This window comes from Apodemus sylvaticus, chromosome 3, assembly GCF_947179515.1.
Source record: "Apodemus sylvaticus chromosome 3, mApoSyl1.1, whole genome shotgun sequence".
Taxonomy (NCBI): Eukaryota; Metazoa; Chordata; class Mammalia; order Rodentia; family Muridae; genus Apodemus; species Apodemus sylvaticus.
This window is the reverse complement of record NC_067474.1, coordinates 158667301-158685748: the sequence shown is the minus strand read 5'-3', so window position 1 is coordinate 158685748 and position 18448 is coordinate 158667301. Positions and strand designations below refer to the sequence as shown.

Here is an 18448-nt window from a genome sequence, read left to right as displayed (position 1 = left end):
TGCTTAGCAAGATCTCTGGCATCTGTCTATGAGATGCTATTATCCAGCTCACCTATCACCCATAATTCTCCAGGCATTGGCCTAAAGTCTCTTGGGTGGTAAAAAATCCCTTTGTTTGAAAGTTTCTGCTCCATTACCAGCTGGGGAATGTTCTTGTTCATTTGAGCAGCTGTAATAAAATACCCTGATAAAAAGCAACTTGGGGGAGATAGAGGTTTACTTCAGCTCATAATTCCAAGATACAGTTTGTTACTGTGGGGAAATCAAAGCAGGAACTTCAAACAACTAGTCACATCACACCCATAGACAACAGCACACAGGAATTCATGCATGGATACTTGACTGCTTGCTTCCTTGTGTTCATCTTCATTTTTCAATTCTTACATAGTTCAGGACCACCTTGCCTAGGGAATGGTACTGCCCACAATGGCCTGGATCTCACATCGAGTAGTTTAATTGAGACAATCCTGAACAGCTGTGGCCACAGGCCAACCTAATGTGAGAAACCCCCAATGGAAACTTTCTTCTCAATTGATTCTAGGTTGTGTTACTTTCACAATAAAGTCAACCACCACAAGGAGCTAGGAAATGGGACCCATGTCCCCATTGGCATGATTACACAGGTCCTCCTTGCTAGGAAACGCTATGAAAACTGCCTTAGCCTCTGACCTGACCTAGAAAGCAAGCACACCTAAGCTTCTCTGCTTTACAATGGAGAAAGCAAGCTGTTTATCAATCCCTAAGTTTAGTGAGCATTTGCATAGCCCTGATAGAGACCCAGACCCTGATCCATCCTCTAGGCTTAAAGCTACAAGGTTCAGAACTAGAGAGATGGCATAATAGTTAAGACCGCTCACTACTCAAGCAGAGGACATAGATTCAATTTCCAGCACCCACACGGTAGGTCACAACCATCTATAACTTCATTCCAGTGGATCTGATGTCTTCTTAAGGCATCCAGGACACCAGAAAGGCATGATGCACAGGCACACATGCAGGCAAGATACTCATACACATAAAATAAAAAAAAATAAATCAATAAATCTTAAAAGAACAACGTTTCTATATTCACAAAGATTTGTTCTACAGTCAAGGGACAGACATCCTGGGGGATAATAAAAAGCCACAGATGAGAAGTAATGAGTATGGTGGGACAGGGCCATGGGGCTATTGGTAGTGAGGCACTGCCATTTTAAATATCTAGGTAGGCAGAAGATGACATTTGAACAGCTACAGGCAGGATAGGAAGAATTGAGTCCAGTTGCTATCTGGTATTTGGCAGGAGGCGGTTGCACAGAAAAACAGCAAGCTTAAAGGCCCTGGAGCTATTCCTCATCTAGTTGAGGAATAGTGAGTGTTGCAAGACTAGAACTAGGGTGTGGGCAATGAGCTCTAAGGGCAAGTGACTAATGACTACAGTAACTCTTTGGCTTACCCAACACCCTATCTAGTAACAATGCCAGGATTCAAGTAGGAGCTCCTGAGATCTCTTTCCATCTGAATAAGGTTATAGGAATAACTTTCTCCTCTGTATGGGCCCTGGCCAGGAACCACACCTTCCTCCTGGATCAGTGACACATTGACTGGGCTGGGACAGTGTTTACAGGAAGCAGGGAGGTAGTGTGGGAAGCTGGTGATGTATAAGATACCTGCGGATCTGCTTTGTCTTCCATGGCCTGTGGCTGGTACAGATAGAGGCATCATGGTGGTTCTGGCCCTGACACTCCTTGTAGGTGCTGTTGCTGTGATCTCACTGAGCAGTCTGCTGTGGGTGATTTTCAGACAATTCTGGACTGAACACATCCCTGAAGGCATCACTAACCCCGTGAAGCTGAGAATCCTCAGTTGCTTACTCCATCTGTCAATGACATGGGTGAGTCTCTGCTTGCCTCTTTTGCCTGAAGTAAGGACAAATCAGATAATGGATGCTACAATAGTACTTACAGTTCAAAGAATGTTGGCTTTCTAGATGTTTCTATGACTGTAACAAAATATCCAAGACAATGGACTTAGTAGTGAAAAGATCTGTTTAGGATCATGGTTTTTGAGGTTGCAACTTGTGATGTCAGTCTGATTATGTTAAGAGAGAAAGACAGAGAGCATATAGCTGAGGAAAATTGCTATGTCCCAAGGAACAAAAAATGAAGAGCTGACGTACTACAGTGTCTTTTTAAAAAAATCATTTTGTATTTATCATACAAACAAATTGACTTCTCCATGTATTTTAATGTGTGTATAACATTAAACTTTGACCCTTTTTTGTTTTTTGTTTGGGGTGAGTTGGTTTATTGTTTGTTTGGTTGGTTAATTGGCTTTTTTTAGGGAAGGTTGTTTGTTTGTTTGAGATAGAGTTTCCCTGTGTAGACCAAGCCTGCCTCTGCCTCCAGAGTGCTGGGATTAAAGATATATACCACCACATCCTGGCTTGGGATTTGTTTTTATACTATACCTTCTCCCATCAACCTATGTCCTCAGTGACCACTCAGTAAGCCTTTGTTTTCCAAAGGCTCTAACACTTATAACTAGCATCACCCTGGGGCCTTTTCCACAAGGGTCTCAGAGATACAGAGAATATGCAAACTATGGTACTCAGAGGAAAAAGCTAATCTTCTTTGTTAGCCCTCAGTACTTTGCTGGAGGTAGAGATGCATTTTTGAGCTCCAGTGACTACAGATCTCTTAGGTGAGAGTCAGTGAGCAACAAAATTAGGAAAACATGAAACAACCTAGGAAATTAGCTCAGAATGTGAGCAGAACCACAGAACACATCCTTTTAAAAACAGTAAGATTTACTTATGTGCATATGTGTTTTGTCTGTATGCATGACTGCCCACCATGTACTGTGCAGTACCTGCAGAGGCCAAAAGAGTGTTGTAGGATCCCCTGGGACTAGAGTTACAGATGGTTGTGAATGGCCATGAGGATGCTGGGATCTGAACCTGGGTCCTCTAAAAGAGCAGCCATTGCTCTAAACTGCTGAGCTTCATAGATCAGAACGTTAACAACTTTTTCTTGCCTTTTTAAAAGCTATTTTTAAGGCTAGGTGTGGAGGCACAGTTCTTTAATCCCAGCAGAGTGGAGGTAGAAGCAGGTGAATCTCTGTGAGCTTGAAGCCAGCTAGATCTACATAGTGAGTGCCTGGAAAGCCAAGAATGCAAAGAGAAATCCTGTCTCAAAAAGAAACAAAAGACAAAAATATATCTATGTTTTAAATAATTGTTATAGAAAATATTGGGTTTTCTTAACAGCATTTTTAAAGAAAAAATTGTTAGATTCCCCTAATCTGCTCTCCCTTATACTCTTCTACCCCCTGTACCTTTGATCTATCTTCATATTCCATAGGTCTTGTTGCTCTGCTTCCCATTTTTAACTCCCCTCCCCGCCAATTTCTCCATCTCATGGCCTCCTTCTTATTTCATAACTCATAACTACATACTCAGAACCACTTTTACACATACATATTAAAAATCATACGCTAGGGTCCAGATATCAGAGAGAACATGATTTATATTTTTCTGAAATCTGAGTCATTTCACTTACTATAACAGCTACTCTACCACAGAGATGTTTGTGAATTCGTGTTCACTGCTGCTCTATTCACAATCATCAGGAAATAAAACCACCCTAGACACCCATCAACAGATGAATGGATGAAGAAAAGACACAGTAGGAAACACACAATTAAAAAAATGAGGCAAGGTGTCACTATAAAAGCCAAGCATGCCTTATACTTGAGAGAGCTGTCTGCTGGGGTTGGAGAGCTGGCTCAGCACTTAAGAGCACTGACTGCTCTTCTGAAGGTCCTGAGTTCAAATCCCAGCAACCACATGGTGACTTACAACCATCCATCATGACATCAGATGCCCTCTTCTGGTGTGTCTGAAAACAGCTACAGTGTACTTGCATATAACAATAAATCTTTTTTTTTAATTTACCAATAAATTTGACAATTTTCTACTTTAACAATTTCTCAATATATTTCTTAATCTTTTTTTAATTTTCTATATTCTTTGTTTATGTTCTGAATGCTTTCGCCTTTCCAGAGCTGACTGCTTCTGCCTCATGAGTGTTGGGTTTAAATGTATGTATTACCACACCCAGATACTATGGAATTTTACCCAACCATGAAAGATAAAAGAAAAGAAGAGAAAGTATATTTTTTAGGAAAATGATGGAACTGGAGATCATCATGTTAAGCAAAATGTACTACACTTAAAACAGTACCGTATGCCTGCTTTTACAAATGGCCTGGCTAGAACCTTGGTTTTTCCCTTTGACATGCCCTTTTGTAGTCTATAGTTCAAGTTCCTAGTTACCATGACTCAGTTTCCTTGTCTGTTAAATAGGAACTCATAACAGCCCCTTACTGCCTGGCATTTCTCAAGGATCTGGGAGGTAAACTATTCAGAAAGTGTATTGCAGGATCCGTGGTAGGGTAAGCCCTCCTTACACATCATATTCAGTCAGTCACCATTGATTCTTTCTTTAACGGCATGTTATACAACCATTGTGTATCACTGCCCAAGATCTAAACTCAGGGATGGGTGGGAAAAAAACAGTGCTAGGTAGAGCACCTTGATGGAACTTGCCATCCATGGTAGCAGAGGCAGAGCCTGGCAAGGTTTAAGGAAGCTCACAAGGAATCTAGCTACAGATAGCTTCATGCAGAGGTGGGAACCAGGAGTAAAGCACAGCAAATCAGCAGGGAGATCAGGGCTTGCTTACTCAGGGAGCAGAATGCAAGGGCCCATAGCTTTGATGAAGAAGATAAAAATTACCTTATTTTCACTGCTAATCTCTGATTGTAGGGTTTCCTGCCATTGGGGATTGGAAACTGGGAGGTTAGCAGAGTGTAGTCCCACAGGGCAGAATTATAACCATAGAGGAAGTTCAGGAGTTCTTTGTTCCAGTCTCATTAATATTTCCCAAGATCCTCCTTGGCACCTGAGGAGGGTAGATGTGGCTGACAGGTTGTAAGCTGCATGCTAAGTGATTGATGCATAATCAGTCACAGCTCATTGCTTCTTCTTTCTTTGACAGGGGATGATTTTTGAGAAACTGGGACTCTGTTATGCACCCCAGTTTGCCAGTTTTATACATGATCTGAAACCACTCAAGAGAGATCCTGATGTTGTGGTCAAAGATCTTCACTTCGGGACAATCCCTGTGAAGCTATACAAGCCCAAGAAGCCCTCCTCCATCCTAAGGATTGGAATCATTTTCTTCCATGGTGGTGGAACCATCCTAGGGAGCTTGAGTAAGACAGAACCTTTCTTCTGGCCTCTTTGAGTCCCCTGTCACCCTGCTAAATATGATTGTAAGAATGGTCATTCTGTGGGGACTAGAGAGATGGCTCAGTATTTAAGAGGACTTGATGTTCTTCCAGAGCATCCACATTTGGCTCCTAGCACTTATGTTGGGCATCGTACAACTGCCTGTAACTCTAGCTCCAGGGGATCTAATGTCTTCATCTGCTTTCTGTAGATACCTTCATACATGTGTGTATAACACATACACATAAGTAAATGTAAAATAAATATGTAACAAAAAAACATTCCTCCTGGTAGCCAGTCGATGCTAAGACCAAGAAAACCTAGGACAATTAGTAGACACAGAACATTTGGTAGTATGTTAGGAAGAGGTCTAACCTCTTCCTAAGCTCATATGAGAATACCACTCATACACCAAGTCACTGTACTGTATTCATTTTGGGGTGTTTCTGATCAGTGGTGGAATGCATCAGTTCATGGGCATCTTGGAGACTGTTGTTCTGGCAGCTCACAGAAGCAAAAGAGGAAGAATTTGGAAGGATATTTACTCTACAGTCAGCAGCTCTTACACGACCTGCTCAGCCTGCTCAGCTACTTTAGGTGCTCTGCTTACAAGGAAAGGATAGCCAAAAATACTGGAGAAAGGCAAATGTCCTAGTAAATGTGACATTTGATTTTGTTTTGCAGGAACCCACAACAGCATATGTTTGCGTTTGTCCAAGGACTGTGACGCTGTTGTCGTTTCAGTTGGGTAAGATGGGATCATATAAGCAGACAACCCTAATTCATAGTAAAAGGGTCTGAAATTTGAACCTGAAGTTGATAGAACTGGAAAGGAAAATGGGGGAGGTCTGGGCTGTGAGGATGCAATGAGAAGAAGCAGGGAACAGAGAAAAACGGGAACGCGGGCTGGAAACCTTTCTTTTGGTGCATTTGTGGATAAAGATATCACTGAACTCTGTCATTGAGAAGCTAATGGGAATGGTCATGGCACTTTGCTTTTGGATGGAAGAGCTCGTTAGGTCTAAAAGCCCTGCCTGTGACAGACAATTAATATCTTCTCTGCCTAAAATTAGCAGTGCCCTGCATGACCACTGAAACACCTAAACAATTACATGTATTCCCAAATGCAATGGCAATTCCTCCTTCTGAGCCTAAGTGGCAGGTGTGAGGGCTTTCCATCTTCTATGTAGTTGTGGCCTTGCCTATATCTTTCTATTCAGGCTTCAAAGGAGGATTTGAGATATGAGATGTTAGACAAGGATACTTTGGATTTGACTGAACATTGAGCATAATCAATGGCCCTCGATTCCTCTTTAGATACAGAAAATCTCCCGTGTACAAGTACCCAGTGATGAAAGATGACTGTGTGGTAGCCACCATCCACTTTCTGGAATCATTGGATGTGTATGGAGTAGATCCAGCTCGAGTGGTGGTCTGTGGTGACAGTGTAGGAGGAACTGCAGCCACTGTGACTAGTCAAATGTTAATGCACCGAACAGATCTCCCCCGGATCCAGGCTCAGATTTTGATCTACCCCTTACTGCAACTGATAGATTTTGCGAGCCCTTCTTATCAACAGAATAGCAACATCCCACTGCTCTCTTGGAATCTGGCCTTCTACTGCTTCTGTTGCCACCTAGATGTGAACTCTTCCTGGGAAAGTGTCATAAAGAATGGTATGCATTTGCCTCCTGAAGTCTGGGAGAAATACAGAAAGTGGTTGGGTGCAGAAAACATCCCAGAGAGGTTTATGAAGCGAGGCTACCAATCTGTACCCCGGGGACCAGTAAATAATGATGCTTACCAGGAGACAAAAAATGCACTGAATTATACCTGCTCACCCCTCATCGCAGAAGACAGTATTGTGTCTCAGCTTCCAGAAACCTGCATTGTTAGCTGTGAGTATGACCTTCTCCGGGACAATTCTCTTTTATATAAGAAGAGGCTGGAAGATCTGGGGGTGCCTGTGACATGGCATCATATGGAGGACGGCTTCCATGGAGTGCTTAATACCTTTGACTATGGATTATTGAGCTTCCCTTGCTCCTTTAGAATTATGGACCTGATTATTCAGTTCATTAGAAAGTTCTGACCCTTATTCCTTCCTGGGGGTGCTCCACTAATGTAGTCTGTGTTATAAAATAATGCAATGTATATTCTTTATGATGACTAAAGAGGAGGCAGGGTGAGAAGGATGGAGTGAGGCTCTCTGTCTTTGTTCACTGTTGAGGAAAATAAGAGCTGAGCTAACAATTTTCAGAATCCATTTGAGAAAATGAACCTGTGCCTGAAGTTTGTCCATAATCCCCTTAGCTAGAATTCAGGCGGTCTGGGCTAATTGAGACTGTATGGTAGGTGTATCTGGTTGAGTTATTCTTAGAGAAAACAGGTGTGTCATGTTATGGTCTTATTGAGCTTTGCCAATGTGACTCAGAATGTAGAGCTTTGAAGCCAAGTCTGGTGGGTGGTGAGTGGTGGTGACAGTCTCTGGGTACCCAGCTTGCTTGAGTTGAAAGTTATGAAACAGTGGAGACAGATTTCCCCCATGGTACATGGCTCCTAGATAGAGACAAGGGAAGACAGCCAAAGTTGCCTGCCTAAGAGAGCTTAGGCATTCTGGGTATCAGAATGAGTTCCCAACAAATGGCTCTAAAGCAACATCACAAATATTAAAAGAACAGAATTAATGGGAAGTCAAGTTCAATGAAACTCAGATAACATTCCCAGTGGATATTCTAGGGAGAGCCAAAGGGAACAGATGTGTTATTGTGAGATATTTGTTCTAAGACAAAGAATCAACACATTTTGCCCAGAGTAGATATAAAATGGATTGGCATATGTAGAAGCAAGTTTTAGGTAAATCAGGTGTGGTCTTATATAGGGACTCAGAAAGGATTACTGGCTTACCCTCTCTTCATATACCCTCTGCCCATCTCTGCTCCATGCTGATGTATTTATTCTTTGTATGGTAGGCCTAAACAATTCCCTGCTAAGGTCTGTAAGAGCTATGCTTACTTGTATGGGTATATTCATGTTCCTCAGCAGTCTCAACAAAAATTTCAAAGCAATTCACTGTTTCTACCAGTTTTCTGAGCAGTAGATGGTGGTTACAAACAAGAGAGTAGAAATTTCTGACTGTTCAGTCCAAGGTCTATGCTACCCTTGGAGGAGAGTATAAAATAGCCTCCCCTGGTGTTTGGTCTGAGTCAGGTTTGAAGAGAGTAGAGTAGTGAATACTTCCCTCATCAAAGACTAGATGGATGTTCATTGAACATTAATATTCACCCAACAATGAAGTGAAATAGAGGCCCAAATTAATCAAGTTTCATGGAGGTGGCAAGAAAATGCTGGAGCCATGATGACCAACTGCCCCTTTGGAGTAAAAATTCCTTTGAAAGAGATGACCATATGGTTCTCCTATCTTCAGGAAGATTTGCCTCTTGCTGACCAGCAGCTTTCAAAGACCCACATAGAAACACAGACATGCCTTAACTTGTTCTCAAATGATTCTGTTGAAATATCGTCAAAGAGGCATTGTCATGGGTGGCTTCTTGAGCCATTCATAGTTATCCAGCAGATGGCTTTGGTAGAAAAATAGGAACTAGCTACTGAAAACATATATTGTAGGAAGCAATGGAACCCCAAGAGTATGGTCCTCTCTGGTACAGGTCTCTGAGTTTAACTGAGTATATCTTCAGCCTAGACTGGGTTTTGTGTAGTGTTCCTACAGCCACTGGAGGCTGGAGGGATATGGACTGACCTTCCACATAGAGGGGTGCTTGTCTCTTTGACTGTGAGGTGGTAAAATTGCTAACACTTCTGGAAGACTGTGCCTAGTGTGAATGGCTGTGGACATCTCAGAGCTGAAGGTGCATTTTCACAGCGTCTCCCTTCTGTAGATTAAGAGAGAAACAAAGGACTTTTAACTTAGTAGCTGGCTGGGGTCCCCAGGAGCAAACCTGTATACCTTTCTGTTAACACTTTCATTTCTATTAACCTTGAAACATATTCATAACAGCCAACTCCACAGGTGCAGAACATTGATCCTCCTTGTTCTCTACCTGAGTTCTACAGAGTATTGTCATTTTTCTTTCTTGTTTATTTTTCTTGTTTAATTTTCGAATTAATTTTAATTTGAGACAGAGTCTCACCACATAGCCTAGGCTGCCCTTGCATTCATGGCGATCCTCTTGATTTATGCTTGGCTTCAAAGTGGATATTATTTTGGAGAGACAGACTCATACTCTATACCCTAGATAGGCATAGAACTCACTATGTAGCACAACCTGATCTTGGAAGTGATTATAGTGATGTTTCTGCCATAGCATCTTGATAGCAGATATGAGCCATTGAATACAATATTTTCAAACCCATCTTTAAGAGGAGGGAACTAAGGCTCTGAGAAATAATTAACACTAATTTCTCAATTCTTCCAAGTCCAACTCAAAGCCAGATGGTTGATTCAATGCCCAAGACAATGTGACTCCCCACATTGTACATCGTGGCCTGACAAGAAAGCTTTTGGTTGTAATCTATAGCCTGTTAGCCCAGAAATGAAGTTTTTCTTTCCTATTATTCATATAAAGGAAGATACCAAGTCTGTCATCTTACTTGAGTCATTTCCCATACGCAGATGTCAGCTTCTATGTGACCTGAATCAGGAAGAAAACATCAAGTATTTTTTTTTTTGTCTGTGGGTCCTCTGCTTTCTTGATTATAGGTGTTTTTCAAGTCTGAATAGGTTTGGCCAGTGTAGAAATCCCCTTGGAGGCACTACTGAGGTGGCCAGCTGACAGTGCTTTGTAATCATGGGGAAGAAAACAATTCATGTGCTTTTAGGCCCAGACAATTTGAGCTGCGAGTGTTTTCTCAGTAAATTCCCAGTACGTATTTAGAAACCCCTATCTTTTAGTTCATGGACAGAACAATCTGAAAAAGGGACAGAGAGCTGCATCCCAAGATGTTACCCCCTGAGACAGGGTCTTATATATCCTAACCTGGCCTTAAACTTATTATATAGCCAAGTATAATCTTGAACTTCTGATCCTCCTAGCTTGAGCAGAGATTACAGGTGTGTACTACCATATCCAAGTTATATGGTGGTGGCAACCAAACCCAGAGCTTAATGCATGCTAGACTAGCCCTTGACCTGCTGAACCACATTCTGAGCCAACCATATTGCCTTCTTTGGCCAGCAAACGATTGGGAGAGGAAAGTTTGGGCCATATTGAAACTACTCATATTTGTCTGTGTTGTTCTTCATCTCATTTCGCCTCCACAGTCTATGACGAATAAGACTCCCTGGCCCTTCTCTCCTTGTCCCTTGACCTCTGCTCCAAGTGACTTCTCTCTCACTCATCCCTAGGCTAGCATAGATAAATGGGGCTGTGCTAAGGGCTCTACAGTCCCATCCCTGGGGCTATGACTGCAATCCATTTCACACATTTCATGGTCTTCTTACGTCAAAAGGGACTTCCAACCCACTTCTAATTCACCCCAATAAGGTAAAAGGCAGGCTCTAGCTAAGATATCTTTGGTCCTGTGGCAAAAGGAAAGAGTAAGGTAACTCTTACTCACTGATCACTCCAAACTTGTGATATGAGGAGCATGCACAACTTCTGCTCACATTCATGTCAGGCACATGGCCAAGCCTAACTGCAAATGAGACAGAAGTGCAAACTCCTCCCCAGGGAACAATTTTAGATCTTGGTATATCTGAAATCAGGAAATGCCTTTCTTTGCTTTAAATAAGATATAACTTATGGCTGAAGTTGTGTCTCAGCCATAGGAGGCTTGTCCAATATGCATAAGAACCTAGGTTCAGTACCCAAACTTAACACTTTCTGATTACATTAGTGACACACAAACACATCCTCCTTTTAAGTAAAAGTTTAAGATATTAGAAATAGGGCTAATCCTTATTTTAAAAAGGATTGACTTTATTTTATGTGTGCGGATGTTTGCCTGCACAAGGTATGTGCACTACATGGGCAATGTCTGGGAGAGGGCACAGAAGACAACATCAGATTCCCTGGAATTGGATGTAAAAGGCAGGTACAGGCAGTTGTGCACTGTCCAGAATTAGTGTTGGGAACAGATTCTGTGTCCTTTGCCAAAGCAAGCAGTGCTCTTAACGGCTGAGGCCTGTATCCTAACTCAATATTTCTTTATTATCCTAGTTTCATATCTATTCTTTTAATTATGTATAGCCACTGTTCCTGCTTTTATTTTATTTTATTTTATTTTATTTTATTTTATTTTATTTTATTTTAAGACAATTGTCTCACTATGTAACTCTCAGTGCCATGGAACTCACAGAAATCTGCCTGCCTCTGCCCCCTAAATCATGGGATTAAAGTCTTGCATAACTATGCCTGGCTCCTGCTTTGATTTTAATTTAATTTATTTGCTTTATTTATTTATTTATTTATTTATTTATTTATTTATTTATTTATTTTTGGTTTTGTTTGGGTTTTTTTGAGACAAGGTTTCTCTATGTACTATCCTGAAACTCTATAGATCAGGCTGGCCTTGAACTCAGGGATTTGCCTTTGTCTGCCTCATAAATGTTGGAATTAAAGGCGTGTACAACCACCACCACCTGGCTGCTTTGAATTTTTTAATGTGATGTTGCAAATCTTTTAAAACCATAATTCTCCATATCTACCTATAAAAATATAGATATATTCTTTTGAGATAGGATTTCTGTAAATACTACTTGCCAAATATATCATTCTCTACATGTTGTCCATCTTGTACTATTTCAGTCAATCTATGTTAGAAATCTAATCTAGTAAAGAAATTTATCTTAGTTTTCTTTATTTTATTAGTTTTTAAATTATGTATGTGTGTTGTATGTATATATGTATGTATGTGTCTTTGTTTGTGTGCCTGTGAGGCCAGCCATTGGGTTCCCCTGGAACTGGAGGTACAGGCTGCCTGACATAGGTGCTAGGAACCAAACTCAGGACTTCTGAAATGGCAGTCCTGATGCCCTTTGCCTTTCTCATTCAGTCTAGATCCCCATCTATGGCGTGGTCTTATTTGCTCTCAACGAGGCTAATCCAGCAATCCCCCACACAGACATGTCCAGATAGTTCTTTACATAGTTACTCTAAATCTCATCAAGATCAATGGTCAGGTCTGGTTAGGTTGCTCAGTGGGTAAAGGTCAGTATACCAAGCCTTCCAAGCTGAGTTAAGATTGTCACAGCTTCCCAACTCACATAAACAACAGTCAGCATCTCATCTCTGTTATCCTCACCTTCATCATACAGAGCAAAGGGTGCCTGGAGTCACTGAGCCAGCTTCTCCCTGCATAAGCTACCAAGGCTTGTTCTGTTTTCCACACAGAACTACCAGCCCCAATGCCACAACAGTTTGTCTTGTTTGGAAAATTGCTGAACCTGGGGTTCAGTTTCTTAGCATTTCTGTCCCTAGAGAAATCCTCAAAGAAAGCCAGAGGAGTACTGCTTCACTGGCAGAGCACCAACCCAGCACAAGCAAGCCCTAGGTTCAGTCTCCAGCACAGAAAACAAAAACCACCAAAAGACAAGACGGGGATGGTCTTTATTATAAAGTAGCAGAGTTCTGCTCAGGTCATCACTACAGAACCATTTCTTTAGAGATGTATTCTTGTTCTTTTTGACTGTGTGTGTGTGTGTAAGGAGAGGCTCATGTGCCTGTGAGTACAGGGACCATTGGAGGCTAGACACATCAGATTCCCTGGAGCTACAGTTTCAAGTGGTGCTTGGGCTCAAGTCCCCTGCAAGAAAACTACCTGCTCTTAACCACTAAGCCATCTATCTCTCCATCCCCAGAAGAACCAAGTTTATCATAAAGTGAAGCAACACATTCTGGTACTGTGGAAGTGAATGGGTTGCTAGAGTATTTGCCCATTATGCACAAAAACTGGGCTTAGTGGTCCACACCTGTAATCCCAGCACTCAGAAGGTAGAGGCAAGAGATTCCAGGGTTCAAGATTAGCCTTGGATTTATAATGTACTAAAGCCATGCAAGAGGGAAAGAGAGAATGGTGCAAGTCAAAACAGACTTTGGTCTCCCTTACTGTTTTTGCAAGGCCTGATGGGAGGCAGTTGATCATTTGCTTGCCTTCCTAATCTCTTAGTTTTCCTGCTTAGCAATGTAGGGGCTCATCTCTAATACACCTGGGTGTTCATACAAGAAATGCTTACTTCCTTAATGGGAGCTGCTATTAGATCCATGCTTCCATCGGACACATCGAGAGAGGTACTATCTGTCACATTGGTAGCAAAACCCCTGGTAGGGGTAATGGCTTCTTTTCTTGGTGCTGTGGAGTAAAAGCAGAAGTTAATGCAGTTCTCAAGCCTTAGTTCTTTTTGTCGATGTTATGTTCTCTAAATTGCCTCTGCACTAGCAGTCGTAGGCACTTTTCCTATGGGATTTGCACGGCACATTGGAATTCCTCTGTTGACAGTCTTGGGTACATGCTGTTCTGATTACACAATGACCGGATTGAGTGAAAGTGGCTAACTCCTCATACGCACAGATATCTGAAAAAATATCTCTGGAGGAAGATACTATTGTTCTGTCCTTAAATCACTTTCAGCATTGTGGGAGGAGAGATATGACTCCTGAAAGTTGTCCTCTGACCTTGTGTTACTGTGGCATAAATGAACTTATCTTGTCCATGCATTCTCTCTCTCTCTCTCTCTCTCTCTCTCTCTCTCTCTCTCTCTCTCTCTCTCTCTCTCTCTCTCTCTCTCTCATACAAACACATACACGCACATGCACATGTGTACACACACACACATTTAAAAACAATTTAAAAACACAGCTGCCTTAAAAAAAATAACAGGACCAGGTGAAATAATTCGGGATAAAATCATTTGCCACGCTGGGCGGTGGTGGCACACGCCTTTAATCCCAGCACTTGGGAGGCAGAGGCAGGTGGATTTCGAGTCCAGCCTGGTCTACAAAGAAACCCTGTCTCAAAAAACCAAACAAACAAGCAAAAAAGCATTTGCCCCAAAATATATAAATCATATACACAAATTAAAATAATAAAAGAAAAATTAAAATAATTAGTTCTTTGACTGTTGGTTATTTTCTCAGAAGTATTAATAAAAACCAGGAAAGATGGACTGGAAGATGACTCATTGGTTATGGTAATCAGAAGATAAGCCAAGATAATCATGATTTTTTCTTCCACCAAGGACAGAACTCAGGCCATTGAGTTTGTTGGCAAGTGCCTCCACTCACTGAGCCATCCTACTTTCTGGTCTTTGTTTGAAACTCTTCTCCTCATGGACATGGGCAAGGGATTTGGGAATGTCCCACTTTTCTAAAAACCAGATCTGCTTGCCAACCCAGAAGCTCTCTACACTTAATCTTAGCCAAAAGGCTGAGAAGCTATCCAAAAGTTCTCTAAACATGTCCATGTCTAGTTTTTCAGGCCTCTTATAGAAATGACTGAAATCATCATTAACTTCTTGTGATTAATTCTGCCTTCGACCTCTGCCTCCTGGCTCTGACTCTATCTAGGAGTGCACCTAGACTCAACTCCTTGGCATGGTAAAAGGGAATTCACCATGAATAGTGAGAGAGGCTTCTTTCATATGTTTTAGGAGGTAGGGATCTATGCATGTTTATATTCCACAATGTCAAAAAAGAACATGCAATGGTCCAAGCCTTTAATCCCAGTTAGAAGATGACGGCAGATGGATCTTGGATTTTGAGGCCAACCTGATTTGTGTAGCTAATTCCATGGCATCCAGGGCTGCACAGAAAGACCCAGTCTCAAAACAAAACAAAAATTTCACAGTTAGCTACAAAGGGTATGTAAAGGCATCTCTCTGTTCCGATTATGTATGCATGTAAGGGTATGAGGCTTGCTTTTCTTCTTTGAACAAAACACTGTTATGCTGGCTTGTGATGCTGTGTGCCTTTAATCCCAGCATTACGGAAGAAGAGGCATGCAGATCTGAGCTCAAAGTCAATTTGGTCTACATAATGAATTCCAAGATAGCCAGAGCTATATAGAGAAACCCTGTTCCAAAAACAAAACAAAATGAAAGCGCACGCACACACACACACACACACACACACACACAAAAGCAAACAAACAAAAATCAATCACAACAGATGAATGCAGATGAATGAGAATTCCACCCACTCTTATCAATGTAGGGAATAAACACATTGGCAAGAAATAAATACATAAAACCATGCCATTCTTCTCACACATTTTTGTTTGGGTGAGTAAAATCAATTATGTGATTTGCTATTATTACTTCAAAATTAATAAGTCTATTTAAGTTTTCTATTTCAGTTTCTAATGTGGCAAGGGTAAAGATAAGTATCTGAGAAACAGTCAATCAATATACTCTAATATACAGCTCTATTAGGTGAGGACAGAACCAGTATGTGTTTCAAAGGGGATTTATCAGTTTGGCTTAGACGTTAAAGGCTGGGTAGTCCCGCAATGGCTGTCTACATGCTAAAAAGGCTGAGAACCTGTTGGCCATATTGCAGGATGCTTCAGCAGTCCTAGACTGGTGCTGAAGGTCTTGAGGACTCCGGGTGGGGCCACTGGTTGGAAGCCTGAAGACGCTAAATTCTGCTGGTAGCAGAGAAGAGCAGCAGCAACAATGGACAGAAGCAAGAAGTGAAGGCAGTACTCCATTGTGTAAATGAACCACGTTTTCTGTATTCATTCCTCTGTTGAGGGACATCTGGGGTCTTTCCAGCTTCTGCCTATTTTAAATAAGGCTCCTATGAACATAGTGGAGCATGTGTCCTTATTACATGCTGGTGAATCCTCTGGGTATATGTACAGGAGTGTTATAATGGAGTCCTCCGGTAGCATCATGTCCATTTTTTCTGAGGAATCACCAGACTGATTTCCAGAGTGACTGTGCCAACTTGAAATCCCACCAGCAATGGAGGAGTATTTCCCTTTCTCCACATCCTTGCCAGTACCTGCTGTCCCCTGAGTTTTTCATCTTAGACCTTCTGATTGGTGTGAGGTAGAATCTCAGGGTTGTTTTGATTTGCATTTCCCTGATAACTAAGGATGCTGAACGCATCATTAGGTGCTTCACAACCATTCAAGTTTCCTCAGTTGACAATTCTTTGTTTAGTTCTATACTACATTTTTAATAGGGTTATTTGGTTCTCTGGAGTCTAACTTCTTGAGTTCTTTGTATATATTGGATATTAGCACTCTATTAGAGGTAGGGTTGGTAAAGATCTTTTCCCCATTCGTTGGTTGCTATTTTGTCCTATGACAGTGTCCTTTGCCTTACAGAAGCTTTGTAATTTTTTGAGGTCCCATTTGTCAAATTCTGATCTTAGAACATAAGCTATTGGTGTTCTGTTCAGAAAAATTTCCCCTGTGTCCATGTACTCAAGACTCTTCCCCACTTTCTTACATTTGCACAATGGAATATTACCCAGCTATCAAAACAATGAATTCATTAAATTCTTAGGCAAATGGATGGAACTAGAAAATATCATCCTGAGTGAGGTAGCCAAATCACAAAAGAACACATTTTGTATGCACTCATTGATAAGTGGATATTAATCCAGAAGCTTGGAATAACCAAGATACAATTCACAGACCAAGTGAAGCTCAAGAAGAAGGAAGACAAAAGTATGGATACTCTGGTCCTTCTTAGAAGGGGTAGCAAAATACCCACAGTAGGAGATACAGAGACAAAGTGTTGATGAGAGACTGAAGAAAAGACCATCCAGAGATTGCCCCACCTGGGGATCCATCCCATATACAGTTACCAAACACAGACACTAATGTGTATGTCAACAAGTGCTTGCTGACAGGAGTTTGATATAGCTGTCTCTTGAGAGACTCTGCCAAGACATGACAAATACAGAGGGGGACACTCTCAGCCAGCCATTGAACTGAGCACAGGGTCCCCAATGGGGGAGCTAGAGAAAGGACCCAAGGAGCTGAAGGGAGTTTAGTTCTATACTACATTTTTAATAGGGTTATTTGGTTCTCTGGAGTCTAACTTCTTGAGTTCTTTGTATATATTGGATATTAGCACTCTATTAGAGGTAGGGTTGGTAAAGATCTTTTCCCCATTCGTTGGTTGCTATTTTGTCCTATGACAGTGTCCTTTGCCTTACAGAAGCTTTGTAATTTTTTGAGGTCCCATTTGTCAAATGCTATTTTGTCCTATGACAGTGTCCTTTGCCTTACAGAAGCTTTGTAATTTTTTGAGGTCCCATTTGTCAAATCCCATAGGAGGAAGAACAATATGAACCATCCAGTACCCCCAGAGCTCCCAGGGACTAAACCACCAACCAAAGAGTACACATGGAGGGACCCATGGCTCCAGCTGCATATTGTAGCAGAGGATGGCCTTGTTGGACATCAAAGGGAGGAGAGGTCCTTGGTCCTGAGAAGGCTCGATGCTCCAGTATAAGGAAGCGGTTAGGTTGGTGAGCAGGGGGAGGGGGAATGGGTTAGGGGGTTATGGGAGGCACCAGGAAAGGGGACAACTTTTGAAATATAAATAAAGAATATATCTAATAAAAAATTTTTTTAAATGAAAAAAAAAGTGAAGGGAGGGAGGACTGCTCATACCTTCCTTCACTTCTTCTTTTTTTTTTTTTCATTTTAAAAAAATTTTTCCTCTCAGATTCCCTTATTTCTGGGACAAGGCTGAAAAGTGTTGCCCACTGTGGGGGATGGTCTCCCACATTGTTAATCCCTCCTATACACACCTTCACAAGCCCGCCCAGAGGCGCGTTGCTTAGTGGATTCTGATCCCATCAAGTTGACAACCAAGATTAATCCTCACATCTGCATTTGCCAATTCTGTGTTGTAAATTAGTCCCATGATGACAGCAACTAGTGAGATTTCACAGCATTGGTAAAAGGTAACAGCCGTCCTCACATGGGATCTCAGCCTGGTTGTAGCTCCACTCAACATAATGTTTATAAAGAGACCCCATGTGGGGAGGAGTGATAGCCCAGCAGTTATGGACAGTGGCTGCTCTCATGTGGGTCCCCCAACAACAGGCGCAGGAGCTATCCCTAAAGATGTTGTCTAAATTTGGATCCCATTCCCCTAACTTGACTGCCTTGTCTGGTCTCAGTGGGAGAGGATGCACATAGCCCTGCAGAGACTTGATATCCAGGGTTGACCCAAGGCCAACCTCCAAGCTCTCA

The 18448-nt window shown here is 41.7% G+C and overlaps 1 protein-coding gene across 1 annotated transcript; it reads left to right on the top strand.

Moving 5' to 3' along the window:
- The first annotated feature begins 1702 nt into the window (after window positions 1–1702).
- Window positions 1703–7364, top strand: Aadacl3 (arylacetamide deacetylase like 3). Its single transcript, XM_052175740.1, has 4 exons — window positions 1703–1873; window positions 5040–5256; window positions 5957–6020; window positions 6590–7364. The coding sequence occupies exons 1-4, from the start codon at window positions 1703–1705 to the stop codon at window positions 7362–7364; spliced, it is 1227 nt and encodes a 408-aa protein (XP_052031700.1).
- The last annotated feature ends 11084 nt before the right edge of the window (window positions 7365–18448 follow it).